At 44.6% G+C, this 20,270-nt stretch overlaps 1 protein-coding gene across 3 annotated transcripts in view; it reads left to right on the plus strand.

The window, feature by feature from the left end:
• Positions 1-20,270, plus strand: part of LOC144691892 (FYN-binding protein 1-like) — a 241,180-nt gene that overhangs the window by 824 nt on the left and 220,086 nt on the right. For 2 of the 3 annotated variants that reach the window (XM_078560469.1, XM_078560490.1), the window contains exon 2: positions 17,151-17,389. The exons of the other annotated variant lie outside the window; for it this stretch is intronic. In XM_078560469.1, coding sequence (XP_078416595.1) covers positions 17,318-17,389 — 72 coding nt within the window. In that variant the 5' untranslated portion in view covers positions 17,151-17,317. The remainder of the gene's footprint in view (positions 1-17,150; positions 17,390-20,270) is intronic. 3 annotated transcript variants of the gene reach the window in all.

Below are 20,270 nucleotides of genomic sequence, written 5' to 3' on the forward strand. Positions count from 1 at the left end.
GTGTGTGTGTTTGTGTGTGTTGAGATGTGTGCGTGTTTGTGAGTGTATTGAGGTGTGTGCGTGTCTGTGAGTGTGTTGAGATGTGTGCGTGTCTGTGAGTGTGTTGAGGTGTGTGCATGTCTGTGAGTGTGTTGAGGTGTGTGTGTGTCTGTGAGTGTGTTGAGGTGTGTGTGTGTCTGTGAGTGTGTTGAGGTGTGTGTGTGTTTGTGAGTGTGTTAAGGGGCGTGTGTGTTTGTGAGAGTGTTAATCTGTATGTGGGGTCTTGCTCTTGCTAATTGTAACATTGCCCTTTCAATAATTGTTTTGGTTTATATGCTGTTGGATTGCAGTTTTGGGATGGTGGAATTTGCATTCAGTATTCAAATTCAGGATGTGTGTGAAGATTGGTACCAGTTTCTTTGACAATACGCCCATGTTAAACTTCAGTCGGCCTTTGTGCACTTGCTCTGCAGATTGGATGCTCAATTCAGGTTTTGGAGCTGTTCCCAGACTGGAAAATATTTGTTAGATCATCACATGACAATGGCTCTCAAGTACCTGACATTACATCCCTGAACGAGAGAAAGTGAGTACGAGAGGCAGGCAGGGAGGGAGAGAGCGAAAAGAATAGATTGAGAGAGAGAGTTAAGAAAGAAACAGAAAGAAAGAGTTTTGCATAGAATTTACAGCCCATAGGCCCTTTGGCCCAACTTGTCCATGTCAATATTAATACTCTATACAAGCCTGTACCCATTCTATCTACTCCGATCACCATATCCTCTTCCTCTCTCTCTCATGTGTTTATCTAACTTCCCCTTAAAGTCATCTATACTATTCACCACATTCCTTGTCAGAGAGAGAGAGAGAGAGAGTGAGAAAAATTACATAGTGTTCAAGTTCAGAGACAGACCATTTGGCCCAACTGATCTCTGCTGGTATTTATGCTCCAAAGAGATCGAGAGAGAAAAAGAATGTGAGGTGGGACAATGAAAGGGAAGTACTTAGTAGTTCTACCCACAGTTCTCTCGTTCTGTGTTTGTTGTTTCAGTTTTCCAACATATTTGCAGTTTTTATTTGGCTTTGAGATGCAACTTATTGAGACACGCAGGGCAGGGACAAACAAGGCTAGGCAAGGCCGGGTGGCTGGTCATGGAGATTGGCATCAAGGTGGTAACTGGCCTTTAACCCTCTACATCCCTGGTCACTGGATGAAGGCAAGCTCAGTGACAGAAAGCAGAGAACGAAACTGAGCTTTATCAGGGGTTTTGTGGGTGTGTGTATGTGTGTGGTGTGTGTGTGTGGAGCGGTTCATGATGTTTAGATCGAACCAGATGAGATGCATTGGTTCACAGAAGGGTGATGGGGCTGAATTTCCTCTGGAGCTTTGTTGGGACTAAGGAGGAAGTTCACTGGTAACATAGCTAACAGGGCCTCCACTGGGTTTATGGTGTGGAGCGGGTCAGTATGCTGGGGGAGGTGAGCAGCAAGCAGAAAGCAAATTCACCTGTGATGTGCATGTGTGTGTGTGTGCGTGTGTGCCTCCTGGTTGGCCTATGTAAACTTCAACTCATCCAAAACTGCAGCTCAAATTCTAATTCATTCCCCCTGTACTTGCAGATGTACTGGGCCTCGATACCTCTCATCCTTGTTTTGAAATTCCTTTGTGGTATCATCTCTGGTCTTCCCCAGTCTTACAACCCTCTGGGGTCTCTGTACTCCCCCAATTCTGGCCTCTTACACACTCCCGAATTTAATCATTCCACCATTGGTGGCGTTCCTTCAGCTGCCTTGGGCCCCAAGCTCTGGAATTCCCTCCCTGAACCTCCCCACCTCTCCTACTTTATTTGATCAAATGTTTGGCCGTCTGTCCTAATAACTTTTTACTTGTTTGGGTGTCATTTCATATTGCAGCATTCTCTTGGCACTGTGTTAAAGTGATCTATAAATGCAAGTTGTTCCAGGGATTTTCATAGTCGTGCAGCTGGAGACAATGGGTGATGGGTTCCTGAACTCTCCTTCCCCCATTAAAGATTCTGACATAAAGAACAGCACTGTGGGTATCTGCTGGAACCATGGGATGTTATCCCAGTAACAGGCAGGAAGAAGATTTTGGAAGTGGAGGATGAAATGTCAGGGAGATGATGTGAAAAACATTGGATTATTGGAACATGGCGAGAGTGAGAATCTGATCCCTTTTTGAGTTTTGATGTGCAACAACTTGTGGATTGCCAAGCACTCGGAGCAATTGGTATCTTGGCACACACAATCTTCCGATAGCCACACCTTTCTCAAGAATGAGTTATGAGTTTATATTTGTAATCATTCCTCATTATCTCCTCAACTAAGTACAAAAAATTCACCATGGGCTTGTGTCAGCAGAGAGCTATGCCCAGATCAATCTAAGCATTCGGTAATAACTCGAGGATCAAGACAAATATTAATGTTGTAAACAGGTCTTGAATCTGGTTTATCTGCCATTGATCCCCTGCTGATAGGAGTGTGAGCTGTGTCATCCCAAACAGTATCCGGTATTGAGAGAATAGAGTATTCAGTATACACCCAGAGTGATCTCCACACACTGCGATGGTACAGTCCACAAGGCGAAAAAAGTGAATGATGCAACTAACAGACAATGAGTTTATTGTGAAATCAGTTGTTGTTAGACAAGAGGATAGAATCATTAGTCTGTGAGTAGTGAGGCGGGAGAGAGGAATCTCGGCACTGTTCTATTAAGCTATAACTCATGAATCTATGTCATGAGACATATGAGGAACTGAGAAGTATAGTCCTCTAAGCCAAAAACGCCAACTCTGGAATAAATGTTCCAGTCATTGATGCAAGATGCTGACTGTGCTCCTGGAAGCCCTCCCTCTAAGCTGTTTAGAGTGAATGGCAGTTCAGCTCTGCCAAAAAGGCAGACATAAGAATTTCACACCATCCTGCCTTGCATAATTGGGTTCCAGTTTTAGTCATTATCAGAAATTTATGGACTAAAATGTTGAACTATTGTTTGATCCAAAACGCTAGAAACTCTCTGGAGATAAGAACATAAAGAGCAGGAGTAGACCATTCGGCCCCCTCGATCCTGCTCCACCATTCAATATGATAATAGCTCATCTTCTATCTCAGCTTCACTTTCCCGCCTGCTCCTCACACCCATTGATCCCTTGGGAGACTAAAAATTTCTCTATCTCAGCCTTAAATGTATTTAACAATGAATCATCCACAATCCTCTGGAGAAGAGAATTCCAAAGATTCACCACTGCCTCAGCGAAGAAACGTTTCCTCATCTCACTCTTAAATGATTGGACACTGCCCCCATTTTCCAGATTCCAAGGCAGGGAAACAACTTTCCAGTGTCAACCCTGTCAAGCCCCTTCAGGACTCTTTAGATTGCAAGAAGAGCACCCAACACTCTCTCCTCCCGCCCATCGCCGTATCAAGCTTGTTAATTGTGTATTAACTGTGTTTGGTTGAAAGCAGGGCAGTGGGCATTAACTGGGCAGTCCATTCTGCTCCAAAAGTAGGAACAGATTGAAACTGTGGTGCTTGCATTAGGAGATGCTTGCTTCTAATGTGTATCTCTATAAATACAAGTCTATAAAAATATATGACCATTACTTTTTATTCATTTGTGTGGGATGTGGGTGTTGTTGGCCAAGCCAGCATTTCCTGCCCATCCCTAATTGTCCTTGAGAAGGGGGTGGTGAGTCACCTTCTTGAACTGCTGCAGTTCATGTGGCGTAGGTACACCCACAGTGCTGTTCCAGCTGGTTCCACTTCTGACCTTCCCCACAGGCTTTCTGGAATAGGGAAGCAGCGCGGGATGTGGGTGCCATTGGAAAGGATAGGTATGCATTATCCATCACTAGCTGTACTGAGATGGTGGTTGGTGTCGGCCTGCTTTATATGACACACAACACTGTCCCCATCAAACACTCCCAGGGCAAGTACAGCACGGGGATGGATACAGAGTAAAGCTCCTTCTGCACTGTCCCCATCACACACTTCCAGAACAGGTACAGCACGGGGTGAGATACAGAGTAAAGTTCCCTCTACACTGTCCCCATCAAACACTCCCAGGACAGGTACAGCACGGGGTTAGATACAGAGTAAAGCTCCCTCTACACTGTCCCCCATCAAACACTCCCAATACAGGCACAGCACGGGGTTAGATACAGAGTAAAGCTCCCTCTACACTGTCCCCATCAAACACTCCCAGGGAAGGTACAGCACAGGGTTAGATACAGAGTAAAGCTCCCTCTACACTGTCCCCATCAAACACTCCCAGGACAGGTACAGCACAGGGTTAGATACAGAGTAAAGCTCCCTCTACACTGTCCCCATCAAACACTCCCAGGGAAGGTACAGCACAGGGTTAGGCACAGAGTAAAGCTCCCTCTACACTGTCCCCATCAAACACTCCCAGGGAAGGTACAGCACAGGGTTAGATACAGAGTAAAGCTCCCTCTACACTGTCCCCATCAAACACTCCCAGGACAGGTACAGCACAGGGTTAGATACAGAGTAAAGCTCCCTCTACACTGTCCCCATCAAACACTCCCAGGGAAGGTACAGCACAGGGTTAGGCACAGAGTAAAGCTCCCTCTACACTGTCCCATCAGTCTCAGTTAATCTTCACACTCCAATTTTAATTTCAGTAAGACACCCACATTACTGTTTTCAGAAACCAAAAATTCTAAGACTTGTGTGTTTACATTGGGGATCATTTAGTGCTAAAAACCAAAGTCACTGGGAAGTGGATTGAGATTGACAATATTATTTCATATATAGGGGTTTATCACACTTAGACTTAGTTCCTGCCTGCTGGACAATGGCAGCGAGACTCTGCCACCGGCCTCAGTCCATCACAGTTACTTTTGCTCCAGCCCAAGTCGTGTCCCCCACTTGAAGGCATGTACTTGTACTTGGCCAGGTCTTCTTTGGCTGACCCTGTCTTCTTCTTCCACCTACTAGTGTCCATTTTACTGCCGCTCTGCTGGCGTGTACATCCGGAAGGCAAAATACGTGTCGGGCTAGTTTCAGTTGTCTCTCCGTCGCCATGTCCAGTTCTCTGTCACACTTCCTCATTGGTAATTTTGTCTCTCCATGTGACCCTCAGGATCTTACTTGGGTAACGTTGGTGAATGACGCCCAACTAACGCCACACCTTTGCTGTTCTCATCCATGACTCATTGGCATAGATTACAGTTGGTATAGCTGCTTTACCGATTGTTGTGTGGACATCAATCAGTACATCACACTTCCTGGAGATTTTGCTTCCTATTCCTAGGGGAATTGGATGACATCCTTGATGTTCTGTTGTCCGACGGTGATGAGAGAGCCTTGTTGCATCCAACTGTCTCTGTCTTGGTCTTCCCGCAGTTGATGTGTAGACCAGCCCTGGCGCCGCTACTTTCAAGGCTGGTGGTCATGTCTTGGAGCGCACGATTCTTTAGCTAGCGTGGTGATGTCATTTGCAAATCTAGGTCCATCAACTGGTGGTGTTGCCGCGGGATACAAAAGCTTCCGCCCACCATTGCCTTCCTCATGGTGAAATTGATAACCAAGAGAAAAAGGAATAGGGATGACATGCAGCAAGCCGTACTCTCGTGGTGATGTGGAAGGGATCCATGGTGCCCATGCTGGTCTTGATGCAGCAGCTAGAATTGCTTTATTAGGCTTTGAGATATGAAATACTGCTCTGGGATGCTGCACTGTCTTACATTGTACACGAGTGACGGCCAAAGGATGCAATCGAAGCCTTCTTGAAATTGATGAAGTTGAGAACAAGTGGCTTCTGATACTCTAGGCTCTGCTCGGTAATGTTCCTGAGTGTAAAGATTAGCTTGTTGCATGATCTGCCAGCCTAGAAACCTGTCTGTTATTCATGAAGGATACCATCTACTTCTGCTTTCAATCTGTTGGACACCGTGCTAAAGACCTTGCCTGGTACTGACAACAGTGTTATGTCTCCCCGAGTTGCTGCAATCGCTGAGGTCCCCTTTCTTTGGCAGCTTGATGATTAGTCCTCACCTCCAGTCATCCAAGACCTCCTCCACAGCCCGGACCTTGTTGAACAGGTTCGTGAGCTCTGCTCTGACGGTGTTCTTGCCACGTTCCAATAGCTCTGCTGGTATCTCGTCAATCCCAGGTGCCATGTTGTTCTTCAGGTTCTTGATGGCCCTTTGAACCTCTGACCTGGCAATTCTCCCAGGCTGATGTTCAGCTGCTGAGGTGTGGTGCTGTCATTGAACTTGAACATGGAGCTAGGGCTCGGCTGGTTGAGCATCTCCCGAAAGTGTTCCACTCACCTTGTCACGAATCACTGGGGATAGTGCACTGTAATATCCAGCCCCACTGTTCCCCAAACTGCGACAAATGTGAAAAGTTTGATCAAACCACCAGACTGCCCCAGTTCTACCTAACTGTTTAATTTAGGTTAACAGAATACGAGCACCAGCTTTGTAAACTTAAAAAGTAAATAATTGTTTATTGAACAAACTGTCGTTAACCAGTGGCAAAAGAAAGAAATATGAACTGCTCATTTCTAAATCTACAACCTAAACTCTACCCCCCTCTTAAATCCCTATACACACATACAAGACACATAAGACACACAGAATCATGGATTTTAAGGGTGGGATAAAACAGTTCAATAGCACCAATTCCGGAGTACAGGATTCTATGGGTTGATATTGATCGATGTCTTCCAAATTCCTTTCAGTTCTTGTTGATGACATGAGGTAATCTTCCAGTATTTAGTTCACTGGTTGAGCACTCGCCTTTCAATGTCTCTAGCAGTGATTTTCCCCTTTGCCTCTTGACAGGGGTTTTCAGTGCGAGAGAGAGAAAGCAGGTTGTAGAGATATGAGAAGAAAAAAGCCAGCTTGCTATTATAATGGAATTACTGGAATCTTCCACACACAGGAGAAAGAGGTTTTAGGTCTTGTTCCTTTCAGGCTAGGAGCTATTCAGCTGAACTGCTGATCTCTCAAAACCTGGTCACCTGGTCAGGAGCCAATTAAAACATTGTTGCCAGGCAGCTCCCTTGGTCCAGGTTTCCTTTCCGGCACCATCCTGTCTTTCATGGCACACCTTATTCCAGGACTGCAACATTGTATATACCTTTCACTCTGTTCCAGTGGACACGTCTTTCAAATTGCAACCATTGTAATTTTAATCCACAATCCAATAGAAAATAAAAAGATATGTTCTTTACAACAGTCCAACAGGAATAAAAAGATATGCTCCTTACAACTTTGCCCCCGTTCCTCATCCGCCAATAGCATCCTGCCACCCTTGCCCTTGATTGGTACAGTGGTGTTGCTTCTTGCAGCAGTTACTTCCCATATGTCCCTACAAAGCATCTTGGAGTTGTTCCAATTTGCTGCTTCTGGTGCCTCCCAGCCTTTTGGGGCTAGTTCAGTAGGTAACATAAAAGAAGAAATCCAAAAGTCCTATATAAACATATAAATAGTAAGAAAGTGATCAAAGGATATGTGGGGTCGATTAGGAACCCACAAAAGAGATCTTGTTGAGGCAGAGAGCATGGCTGAGGTATGAAAAGAGCACTTTACCTATCTTCACTAGTGAAGTGGGTGCTGCCAATGAAGCATTAAAGGAGAAGGCAGGCGCAATATTGGAAGGGATAAAAATAGAAAATGAGGAGGTATTTAAAAGGTTCGCAATGTTCAAAGTAACCTGGTTGGGATGTGTCCCAGGTTGCTGAGGGTAATAAGGTTGGAAATTACTGAGGCTCTGCCACAATTTTCCAATCTTCCTTGGATTTGAGCATGCTGCCAGAGGACTGGAGGATGGCAAATATTGAACCTGGTTCTTGGGAATGAGGTGGGCCAAGTGGATCAAGTGTTAATGGGGAAATATTTAGCGGACCGTGATCATTGTATCATAAGGTTTAGGTTGACTATGGAAAAGGACAAGGAGCAATCCAGAATAAGAATGAGAAACTGGGGGAAGAATGGATCTGACCCAGATAAATTGGAAACAAGGATTAACAGGAAAAGCAGCTTTTAAAGAAGAGAAGTACAGTCAAAGTATATTCTCGCAAAGGCAAAAAGTAGGACAAACAGTTCCAGAACTTGCTGGTTGGCGAAAGAGATAGAACTTAAGATGAAGAAAAGCTATGCTTATGACAGCTGTCAGGTAGATAATGCAATGGAGGAGCAGGCTGAATATAGAAGGTTCAGAGGGGGAGTGAAAAAGCAAATAAGAGAAGGAAAGAGAGAGTATGAAAAGAGACTGGTAGCTAACATAAAAGGGAATTCCAAAGTCTTCTATAGACATATAAATAGCAAAAGGGTGGTAAAATGAGGACTGGGATTGATTAGAGACCTAAAAGAGGATCTACACGTGGAGGCACGGGCATGGCTGAGGTATTGAATGAATACTTTGCATCTGTCTTCACCAAGGAAGGAGATTCTGCCCAGGCCATGGTGACAGAAGAGTTAATTCAGACTTTTAAAGGGTTTAAAATTGATATAGAAGAGGTACTGGATAGGCTGTCTGTACTTAAAAGTTGATAAGGCACCAGGACCAGATGAGATGCATCCAAGGATGCTGAAGGAAGTGAAAGTAGGATGATACCAAGATTGGTAGGAAATTAAATTGTCAAGAGGAGATAGGGAATCTTCAAAGTGAGGTAGACAGGTTCTCTGCAACCTGTCTAATAGAGAGAGTACGTAGAGCTTGGTGGTACAGAGGGACCTGGGTGTCTTGGTACATGAATCACAAAAAGCTGGTACGCAGGTATAGCAAGTGATTAAAAAGGCAAATGGAATGTTGGTACTTATTGCAAGGAGAACCCTGTGGCTGTACAGGGCCTTGGTGAAACCACGGAGGGGATTTTCTGCACCTGCCCGCCTCCGGGATCTTCCGGTCTCGCCCACAACAGGGTCAGAAAATCCCAGCCCACATCTGGAATACTGTGTATAGCTTTGTCTCCTTACTTTAAAAAAGATATAATTGCATTAGGGGCAGTTCAGAGAAGGTTCACTCAACTCATTCCTGGGATAAGGGGCTTATCTCATGAAGGAAGGCTGAACAGGTTAGGCCTATACCCATTGGAGTTTAGAAGGACGAGAGGTGATCTTTGAAGTATATAAGATCTTTAAGGGACTGGATAGGGTGAATACCGGGAGGATGTTTCCTCTTCTGGAAGAGACTAGGACTAGGGAACACAGTTTAAAAATAAGAGGTGCCCCTTTGAAGATGGACATGAGGAGAAATTTTAATCTCTCAGAGGGCTGTTAGTCTGTGGAATTGTCTTCGTCAGAAAGAAATGGAGGCTGGGCCATTGAATTTATTCAAAGCTGAGTTAGATAGATTTTTGATCGACAAGGGAGTCAAGGATTACAGGAAATTGGAGTTGAGGCCACAACTAGATCAGCCATGAATTTATCAAATGAACTCCTGCTCCTTCCTCCTATATTCCTATGAGTGGCAATTGCAGTGTCACTAGTCATAATTTTCCAATCTCCTTAGACTCAGGAGCGGTGCCAAAGGACAGGAGAATTGTCACACCCTTGTTCAAAAAAGGATGAAAAGATAAGCCCTGCAACCATAGGCCAGTCAGTTTAACCTCAGTGTTGAGGAAGCTTCTAGAAACAATAATTCAGGACAAAATTAATAGTCCCTTGGGCAGATGTGGGTTAATTAAGGAAAGCCAGCACGGACTTGTTAAGGGCAAATCATATTTATCTAGCTGGCTTGAGTTTTTTGATGAAATTACAGAGGGTTAATACTGTTGATGTGGTGCACATCATCTTCCAAAATACAATTTGATAAGGAGCTGCATTACAGACTTGCGGGCAAAGCTAGAGTTTATTAAATAAAAGGGACAGTAACAACATGGATACAAACTGGCTGAGTAACAGGAAACAGAGAGTAGTGGTGAATGGTTGTTTTAGTGACCGAGACCTTGGTGCAAAGGGCACAATTTCAAAATTTGAAAATGATACAAAACTTAGTAGTATTGTATACCATGAGGAGGTATAGTGCGCCTATAGTGTAGTGTAGTGTAAAACTTCAAACGGACATAGACAGGATGGTGGAATGGGCAGACAGGTGGCAGATGTAATTTAATGCAGAGAAGTGTGAAATGATTCATTTTGGTAGGAAGATTGCAGAGAGACAATATAAAATCAAGCTCTGAAAAGGGTCATATGGACTCAAAACATTAACCCTGTTTCTCTCTCCACAGATGCTGCCAGACCTGCTGAGTTTTTCCAGCATTTTCCACCTTTATTTCAGATTTCCAGCATCCATAGTATTTTGCTTTTATTAAGATAAAGAGTGCTATTCTAAAGGTGAGAGCAGGGGGGCAGGGGGCAGGGTGGGTGGTGGTGGTGCAGGTGGGACCTGGGTGTATATGTGCATAAATCATTGAAGGTGGTAGGACAGGTTGATAGCACGGTTGACAATGCATATAGTATCCTAGGCTTTATTAATCGGGGCATTGAGCATAAAAATTAGTTATGTTAAACCTGTATAAAATACTGATTGCATCTCAACCGTATTGTGTCCAGTGCTGGGCACCACACTTTAGGAAGAATATGAAGGCATTGGAGAAGGTGCAGAAAAGATTCACGAGAATGGCTCAAGGGATGAGGGACTTCAGTTACGTGGATAGATTGGAGAAGTTGGGGCTGTTCTCCTTAGAGAAGGTTGAGAGGGGATTTGATAGAGGTGTTCAAAATCATGAGGGGTCTGGACAGAGTAGATAGGGAGAAACTGTTCCCATTGATGGAAGGATTGAGAATCAGAGGATACAGATTTAGGGTAATAGGCAAAAGAAGCAATGGAGACATGAGAAAATTCTTTTTCACACAGCGAGTGGTTAGGATCTGGAATGCACTGTCTGAGATTGTGGTGGAGGCAGGTTCAATCGGGCTTTCAATAGGGAATTGGATCATTATCTGAAAAGGAAAAATGTACAGGGCTACAGGGAAAAGGCAGGGGAGTGGCAAACAGTGAATTGCTCTTTCAGAGGGCCAGCACAGACACAATGGCTGAAGGGCCTCCTCCTGTGCTGTAACCATTCTATGATTCTGTTTAAAAAAGGGGAAGAGGTATAAACCCAGCAACTACAGGCCATTCAGCTTAATGTCAGTGATGGGAAAACCTTCAGAGACAATAATCTGGGACCAAATTACTTGATATTTGTAAAAATATGGACGAATAAATGAAAGTCAGCAGTTAACAGGTTTGTTAACAGGAAATTGTGTTTGACTAACATGATTGCATTCTTTGAAATAACAGAGAGTTGGTCAGGGTAGTGCAGTTATTGTTGGCCATATGAACTTTCAAAAGCAGCTTGAAAAGGTACCACATAAAGGACACGTTAGCAAATTAAAGGCCATAAATGGACAGTGCAAACATGGCTAGGAAATGGGTTAACCCAGAAAGCTTAGTTTAGTGGTGAACCATTGTTTTTTCAGGCTAGAGAGGAGTGTACAGTGATGTTCCCCAGGTTCAGTATTCAGACCGCTATCTTTTTATATATATATATATATATATATGACAGACTTCTATTGAGGTATACAGGGCATCATTTTAAAGCTTGCAGATGATATGCAACTTGAAAATGTAACAACAAAGAGGATAGCAACAGACTTCAGGAGGACGTGGACAAACTGGTAAAATGGACAAATGCATAAAATGTACTGCAGAGAATTGAGGAGTGATTAATTTTGATGGGCAGAATGAGGAGAAGCTTTATAAAATAAAGGATACAATTCTAAAGAGATGTAGGAAGACAAATTTTGTGAAGGTGGCAAGCCAAGTTGAGAAGGCTGTTAAAAGGGCACACATGAACCTTGGCTTTATTATGAGAAGCATAGAGTACAAAAACAGGGAAGCTATGGTAAAACTCTAGCTGGGCCTCAGCTGGAGAATTGTGTTCAGTTCTAGATATCACATTTTAGGAATGAAGTCAGGGCCTTTGGGAGGGTGAAGAGGAGATTTACTAGAATAGCAAGGATGGGGGACTTCAGTTATAAGGGACGGAGATACTGGGATTGTTCTCCTTAGAGCAGAGAAGCTTAAGAGAAGATTTGATTGAGGTGATCAAAATCATGAAGGGTTTAGATTCCAGTGGCAGGAGGGTCAGTGGCCAGAGGACACAAGGTAATTGAACCAGAGGCAACGTGAGGAATAAGTATTTTACACAGCAAGTTGTGTGATCTGAAAGGCGCAGTCTGAATGGACGGTGGAAGATTCAATAATCATTTTTAAAAGAGAATGGATAAATTCTTGAAGGGGAAAATTGTGCACAGCTATGAGGAAAGAGTGGGGGAGTATGATTAATGAGGTAGCTCTTTCAGAGAGCTGGCAAAGGCATGATGGGTTGAATTCCCTCCTTTTGTGCTGTATCATCATACATGATTCCATGATTCTAAGATCCTTACAACAAGCAGATAGAGAGAGATTTCATGCCAGCTTGGCTTTGAATCACAGTTGCAGAAGTTTAAACTTTATTTTTGTAATCTGTTCTTGGCAAGGCAACATTTATTGAGGGGATCAAGTCACTCATTCATGGTAGGACTGGAGTCACATACATGCCAGACCAGGCAGGAATGACATAATCACTGCCAGTGTTACAATCCCAGCTGATGTTACTAAATCCCAGGGTGGCATGAACATATGAACACGGAGCAAGAGAAGGCCATTCAGCCCCTCGAGCCTGCTCCTCCATTTAATAAGATCATGGCTGATCTGATAGTAACCTGAAATCTGCATCCCGCCTACCCCCGATAAACTATCACCCCCTTGCTTACCAAGAATCTATCCACCTATGCCTTAAAAATATTCAGACTCTGCTTCCACCACCTTTTCAGGAAGAGAGTTCCAAAGAGTCACCACCCTCTGAGAGAAAAAGTTTTGCCTCATCCCTGTCTTAAATGGGCAGCCCCTTATCTTTAAACAGTGGCCTCTAGATTCTCCCACAGGAGGAAACATCCTCTCCACATCCACCCTGTCAATACCCCTTAGTACCTGGCTTCATAGACCCTAACTTTTATTTTTTGTTTAGAAACGTGGAGGGTGGCTTTTGAACAGAGTCACAGGTGTCAGCTGATGAACTTCTAACAAAAGAATAAAACATTTATTAAAGAAGAAAAGATTAACTATATTACAATACTCCTCCACCAACAACTATACCTTTACAGGTATATATAGATTTGTAAGGGTAACACAAGTTACAAAAGGTATCTTATACTCTAATGTTCACAGTAAGTACACAGTCCATGTAAACCAGTAGGCAATCTGTGGTCAGACACACCACACTCTGAAGCTAAGTGACTGATGCAGCCCCAAACAGACCCTACAGACCCATCAGATGCTTGTCAACTGTGGGCCAACCAGCCTCACTGAACTCCGTCTTTCACATGAAGCTTTGGAATCGTCTCCCAAATGATGCTGTCTCTCAGATGCCTTCCACAAGACTCCACCTCCAGGGTTTTGATCTCTCCTTCCGATGTTCCTCTCCCCTGGATTGCCATGTGCATTCAAGTTTCACCTTCTATGTACTGTCTCTCAGATACTCAGCCGTGCCAACAGAACACCACTGCTTCCCAGGCCCAGAGTAAAGAGTTTCAGACCTTCAGCTGTCTCCTTGGATCTTCTGGCTTCTCGCAAGACTAGCTTTAAGTCTGCTTCCTGCAACTTTCTCCCTTTAATTTGGAGCCTTCTCCTTTGCTCCTCACTTTAACTTCACTGAACAGGACTTTGTTCAGATTCCTGTTCTTCTCCTTGACTTCACTGTTTCATGACAATCCTGCAGCCCTTTCAAAGAGTCATCACAGGCACAATGGGCCAAATGGCTTCCTTCTGGGCTGTAATATTGTATGAACCTGTACTTTTTGTTGGCTTGCCTTTAAGTTATTGTGCAAAGATCAAATTCCCGAAGATCTCAAGAGTTGTAAAGAGGTATTATAAAACCCCAAGTGAACCAGTTTAACATCCTATCGGAAGGAAAGTATTTCCAACAGTGTTCTCTGTCGCTAGTTTCTCACTATCTACTCTATCAAACACTTTAACCATCTTAAGCACCTCAAGCAAATCACCCCTTAATCTTCTACACTAGAGGGAATAGATGCTTATTCCATGCAACCTGTCCTCATAATTTATTCCTTTTGTAGTCCTTTTAGTTGACTCCCTGGGCAATTGAGAGGGTATGGGGTGGATTTTACAGGGGGTTGGGTATATCGCTTGCCTCCCCCTGCCCGCCACACCCCCAAATTAGAAAAGTCAGCTGCAAATGAACCGACTTTGACAAGGCTGCTCGGCAGTGGTAACACACTACATGTGGCCTTATCAAACTGAGAATGGGGCATCTGCCCCTCAGTTGAGGAAGTCCCAACTGTGAGAGCTGATGGCCAATCTGATTGGCCGGCAGCTCCAGCAGTCCTAGCAGCACCAGAACTCAGTAGTGAGTGCTGCCAGACTGCAAGCAGGCTCCTGGGGAAGGCAACTTTACAAAGTCAGGCACCTTTTTGGGCGGGCAGGGATCTGGCATCCTGGGGCAAGGGAGTGGTGAGGGTTTAGGTTTTGGAGGCCGTGGGGGGGTGGGGTCACAAAGGGGAAAAGTGCCTGTGCCCCTGATGCGCACAGGGTACCCCCTCAAAGGAGGGAGCTTCCTTCCCACCTTTTCACCAGAGGTGAAAAAACAACCTGCCCACTCTCAACTGCCTTCCACGGCCAACCCTGTTATGGAGGCAGAAGCAGAATTACACCTTTAAATGCACCTTAACTGGGCCGTTAAGGGCCTCAATAGGCCTACGGATGGGCAGGCAGGCAGGAGCCTTACCCACCCAATGTATTATGGGGATCGGGTCAGGGGTGGGTGGGAACGTGGTATGCTAACCACCATCGCACTAGAGTGCGACCTCACCGGAGTGCTGGGAGTTTGGAATTGGTTCTTGCTCTGCTACAGGGGCAGAAGCTAGCTATTTGGTGAATATCTGAGTGGTTAAGGTCTATTCCATTGCTAAGGTTTAAAATAGTACAGGAATTTGTGGTAAGATTAATAAAGTACATTAAAAAAATTAAACAATTGAATATAATTATTAAGTAGTTAATTAAAACACATTAAGGATGGCAGGACAAGTGATGTGTCACGGCTGCAGCATGTGGAAGCTCCTGGATACCGGTGTTATTCAGGGCAAACACGTCAGCAGTAAGTGTTTGTGGCTTGAGGAGCTTCAGCTCAGAGTCATTGAGCTGGAGGCTGAGCTGCAGACACTGCGGCACATCAGGGAGGGGGAAAGTTACCTGGATGCTTTATATCAAGAGGCGGTCACATCCCTTAGGTTCTTCTGATTTGGAAGGTGGTCAGGGACAGGAGAATGTGACTGCAGCTGAGGCAGGTAGGAGACCCAGAGGGCAGGAGTGCAGGAGTGTCAGCCTCTGCAATTGTCCAACAGGTTTGAGGTTCTCTCAGCTTGTTTGGATAAGAGTGGGGGCTGCAGGGTGGATGAGCAAACTGATCATGGCACCGTGGTACAGGGAGCCACCCATGTGGGAGGAGCAAAAAGGAATGTAGTGGTATGGTGAGGAGGATTGACACTGTTCTCTGTAGCAAAGAACTAGAGCCCAGGTGCCTGTGTTCCCTGCCTGGTGGCAGGGTGCGGGGCATTTGCTCAGGTGTGAAAAGGAACTCATAGTGGGAGGGGGAGGATCCAGTTGTCATGGCCCATGTATGCACCAATGACATAAGCAGCATGAGGAAGAAGGTACTGCATAGTCAGTATGAGGAACTAGACACCAAATTAAGGAGCTGATTCACAAAGATAATAATCTCTGGATTATTACCTGAGCAACGTGCAAATTTGCATAGGGCAAATAAGATTAGAGAAATAAATGCATGGCTCAAAGACTGGGTGTGGGAGAGGTGGGTTCCAGTTCGTGGGGCACTGGCATCACAGGGGAAGGTGGGGTCCATACCGTTGGGTCAGTCTACACCAGAATCATAAAAACAAAAAACTACTGCGGATGCTGGAAATCCAAAACAAAAACAGAATTACCTGGAAAAACTCAGCAGGTCTGGCAGCATCGGCGGAGAAGAAAAGAGCTAACATTTCGAGTCTTCATGACCCTTCAGCAGAACCAGAATCATGCTGGGGCTGGTGTTCTGGTGAGCTTCTTAACGAGGGCAGTGAAGAGGGTTTTAAACTAAACAGTGGGGGGAAGGGATCAAATTTGAGAAGATGTGGTAAACCAAAGTGTAGAGAAAGGCACTAATATAGAAAATTATAAGCAGACAGTGACAGGAAGGGACAGATAGCACAAATCTAAGAGTAAATCAGCAGTTAAGGCTACACGTTATGATCAGTCATGATCATAATGAATGGCGGAGCAGGCTCGCAGGGCCGAATGGCCTACTCCTGCTCCTAGTTTCTATGTTTCTATGGTACAAAAATAATAAAAGGACAAAATCAAAGGCTTTGTACCTGAATGCATATAGCATTCGAAACAAAACAGATGAACTGATAACGTAAATAGAAATACTTCTGCTCCTAATTCATATGTTTGTATATTTTATGTGCCCCAGCCCTGCCAAAAGTATACCCAGCAAGGGACCATAAAATTCTAGCAGAAGACCTCCCGCTGCTGATCATTGTGCAGTGGCCCCTTGCTGGAAAGCCTGTGTGCAGACACCAGTTTCCACCATAAGCAAGCTTGGGCCACATGCAGAGAAAGTCCACTGGATTGGTTCCCAGGGAGTTAATGCCAGCGAACGTTTGAGCTCTCTGGAGAAGTGTGGAGTAAGAAACTTTGAGAGATTGGCGAGGCTTCTTCTGTAGGTTGGAGATCATTTTCGGCCTGGACTGGACTGTTGCATTAGATTGAGAAGGCCATTCAGTCCCTCAAAACTGTTCCGCCAGCGAACAAGATTATGGTTGAACTGTATTTTAACTTCATTGAGCCACATTGGTTCTGTAATTCTTGATGTCCTTAACTAACCAAAATCTATCAATATCAGTTTAGAAATTTTCAATGAACCCCTAGCTTCAAGAGTTTTTTTAGTGCAGCAGTTCCAGATTTCCACTAACCTTAGTGTGAAGAAGCTTTAATTTTTTTAAGGTTAAGCCCTCTTGTTTTGGTCTCCCTGCATCAGAGTAAATAAGTTTCTCTCTCTAACTCTGTCCTAGATCTCCTGTAAATAATTAATTTCACACACACTGAAAGGGAAGATTTCACAGTCTCTCAGCTGGAAGCTGTGATCTGAAGGGCTGTCGAGCAACTCGCACAGACTGTGGAACTTATTCCAATCCCTCAGCTCACACCCTGGGTGAGACAGCAAGTCCAGCCCCCCACAATGATATCTAACTCTCAGCCAGGCTGCACCGCTCTGAACAACCCCTCCCGATCCTCCACATTGCCATTACAGGTCAGTACTCATTTATCAAAATACCTCCCTCCCCCTACCTGATTTTCGTTTCTTAAATGCTGGGCAGGTGAGTCTCTCTGTCATTCTCTTGGTGTCTATACCTCGCTTTATTTGTCTTTCTCTCTCTCTATACGTCTCGGCCTGTGTGTTTGTCTCTCTGCTACTCTGCTTCGATCTCTATCTCTCTCTTTATCTCTATTTGCCAGTGTCGACCCCTCTGTCTCTTTTTCTCTCGCTCAGTCTATGCCACTTTCTCGATCTCTCTTTCTCTCATTTGCTTTGCACTCTTGCTCTTAATCTGGCTCTGTGTGCCTCTCTACTCTATCGCAATCTCTTTTCCTGTGTTTTTGCCAGTGGCTATCTCTCTAAAGTTCACTCTGCCTCTCTATCACTCTCTCTCAATTTCTGCCCCTCTCTCTCTCTCTCTCTGTCTCTCTCCCGTGTCTTCCTTGCACTATCTCCCTCTGCCACCCTTAATGCCTATCTCTGTCTTTTTCTCTCTCTATCAGTCTCCTTCACTTTATCTGTCTCTCCCTCTCTTCCTCTAACCATCCCAGTACCACTCTCTCTATCTCTCTTTCACTCTGTCTCTCTGGTGGTTATTTTTCAGCAGGCGTCATCTTAATTGTTTCTCACTGAAAATTGGTGGTCAATGGAGAAAAATGAGGCCGGTGGGAGGGGGGCGGTGGTGCAGGGCATGGAAAGAGGGGAGGAAGAAGGGGCCTGTAAGTGATCCGCCAGAATTTCAGCCTGTTTCCTGTTTAAATATGCAAATTAGTTGCAATGTTGAGATGTGAATGAGCGAATAGTCTCAATCTGGTTGTTTTATTCATTTATGAGATATGGGCATTGCTGGCTGGGCCAGCAGTTATTGCCCATTCCTAGTTGCCCTTGAGAAGGTGGTGGTGGTGAGCTGCCTTCTTGAATTGCTACAGTCCATGTGGTGTAGGTATACCCACAGTGCTGTTAGGGAGGGAGTTCCAGGATTTTGACCCAGCGACAGTGAAGGAACGGCGATATATTTCCAAGTCAGGATGGTGAGTGACTTGGAGGGGAATTTCCGGGGGATGGTGTTCCCATCTGTCTGCTGCCCTTGTCCTTCTAGGTGGTTGTGGTCGTGTGTTTGGAAGGTGCCCTCCAAGAAGCCTTGGTGAATTCCTGCAGTGCATCTTGTAGATGGTACACACTGCTGCTACTGTGCGTCGGTGGTGGAGGGAGTGAATGTTTGTGGGTGTGGTGCCAATCAAACAGGGCTGCTTTGTCCTGGACAGTCTTAAGTTTCTTGAGTGTTGTGGGAGCTGCACTCATCCAGGCAAGTGGGGAGTATTCCATCACACTCCTGACTTGTGCCTTGTAGATGATGGACAGGCTTTGGGGAGTCAGGAGGTGAGTTACTCGTTAGATCAACATACAAGGGTGCTCAGACAGCGTTCATACAGGGATGCCAGGATTGCCCCAGCCAGGCTCCATAACATGGCCCCATCAGGCCATTTCCTACTGCAGTTACAAACATGGCTATACAATAAAGTCCTGCCATTCACATGGGTTACGTTCTTGGAAATCCTCACAAATGGCAAACATCTTATGATGGGAGTCAATTAGATAGGTTCCAACCATACAAAAATTTGATACTGTAATGACTTGACATAGTGGACAGGTATCCACTTGAAACAGATAACTTTATTACAGAGAGCTCTTCAGAAGCTACATGCTTGAACCAGGTGCTTGACTAGAAGCTCCGCTCCCCCTGGATTACCCGCACTTAGGGCTCATTGGTCGGAGCCTACAAGAACAATCACGTGACCTCGATAGGCAGTAGGAAAGGCTATACCCTCAATTCCTACATTTCCTCCCCCTTTAGTTTTTTTACAGGTTCTATTTACAGAGAACACTTGAATAACCCACAACATATACATACGTACAACTCAGGTGGTTAAAGATTAGGCCTCTGAGGCCCGTTCCTTATTCGGTTAGAGTGCCATAAGCTCTACCACTTGAGGTTCTCCCACTGGATCGACATGATCAGGAACTGCAGCTCCAGATACATCATTAGAAAGTGGCAGGTCAGGGTTAGATAACTCTACAAGACATCGGATATGTCTATTCTAGGTCACCCAGGGATTACTGGTTCAATGTTAATCGCAAGGCAGAATAGCTGATTATTGGAATGTCTCTCTATCCCTAAGATGATCCATGTGTTTTTGAACAACTGGGTCTTCCACTTCCAGCTGGAAGGACAAGGGACCAGTTTCTGAGACCATTATAGCAGGAACCCAACAAGGTCCACTTCCAAAATTCCGCCTGAAAACTGTATCTACTACAGTGAATCTTTCAGCTTTGCTATGACTATCGTGATTCAATTTTTGATTACGCTGATTCTTCTCTATCTTCCCCTCTAAATTTGGAAACACCAGACTTAACCTTGTACATAGGTGGCATTTCATTAACAAATCTGATGGAGTTGCATGATAATTGAGAATGAAGTAGGAAACTCAAGTTTCCAGAGTACCCTCGGATAACCTCTTCATTCCAGATTTGAAAGTTTGCACAGCTTTCAGCTAACCCATTTGATGAGGGATGATATGGGGCTGTTTTAATATGTTTGATTCTATTTAAACTCATGAATCTCTGAAACTCAGTACTGGCAAAGACTGTACTGTTATCCGAAACGATGACTCCGGGTAGGCCATGATTACTAAAACATTGACGCAGCTTTTCAATAATCCCACTCGATGTCGGTGATATGACTTCATACACTTCCATCCATTTAGAATGTGCATCTACGATCAATAAAAACATGGTACCTAAGAGTGGTCCTACATAATCAATATGTAGTTTAACACAGGGTCGACCAGTCCACTCCCACAGATGCAGTGGAGCT

Source organism: Cetorhinus maximus, chromosome 2 (genome assembly GCF_964194155.1).
Source record: "Cetorhinus maximus chromosome 2, sCetMax3.hap1.1, whole genome shotgun sequence".
In the NCBI taxonomy this organism is placed as follows: domain Eukaryota; kingdom Metazoa; phylum Chordata; class Chondrichthyes; order Lamniformes; family Cetorhinidae; genus Cetorhinus; species Cetorhinus maximus.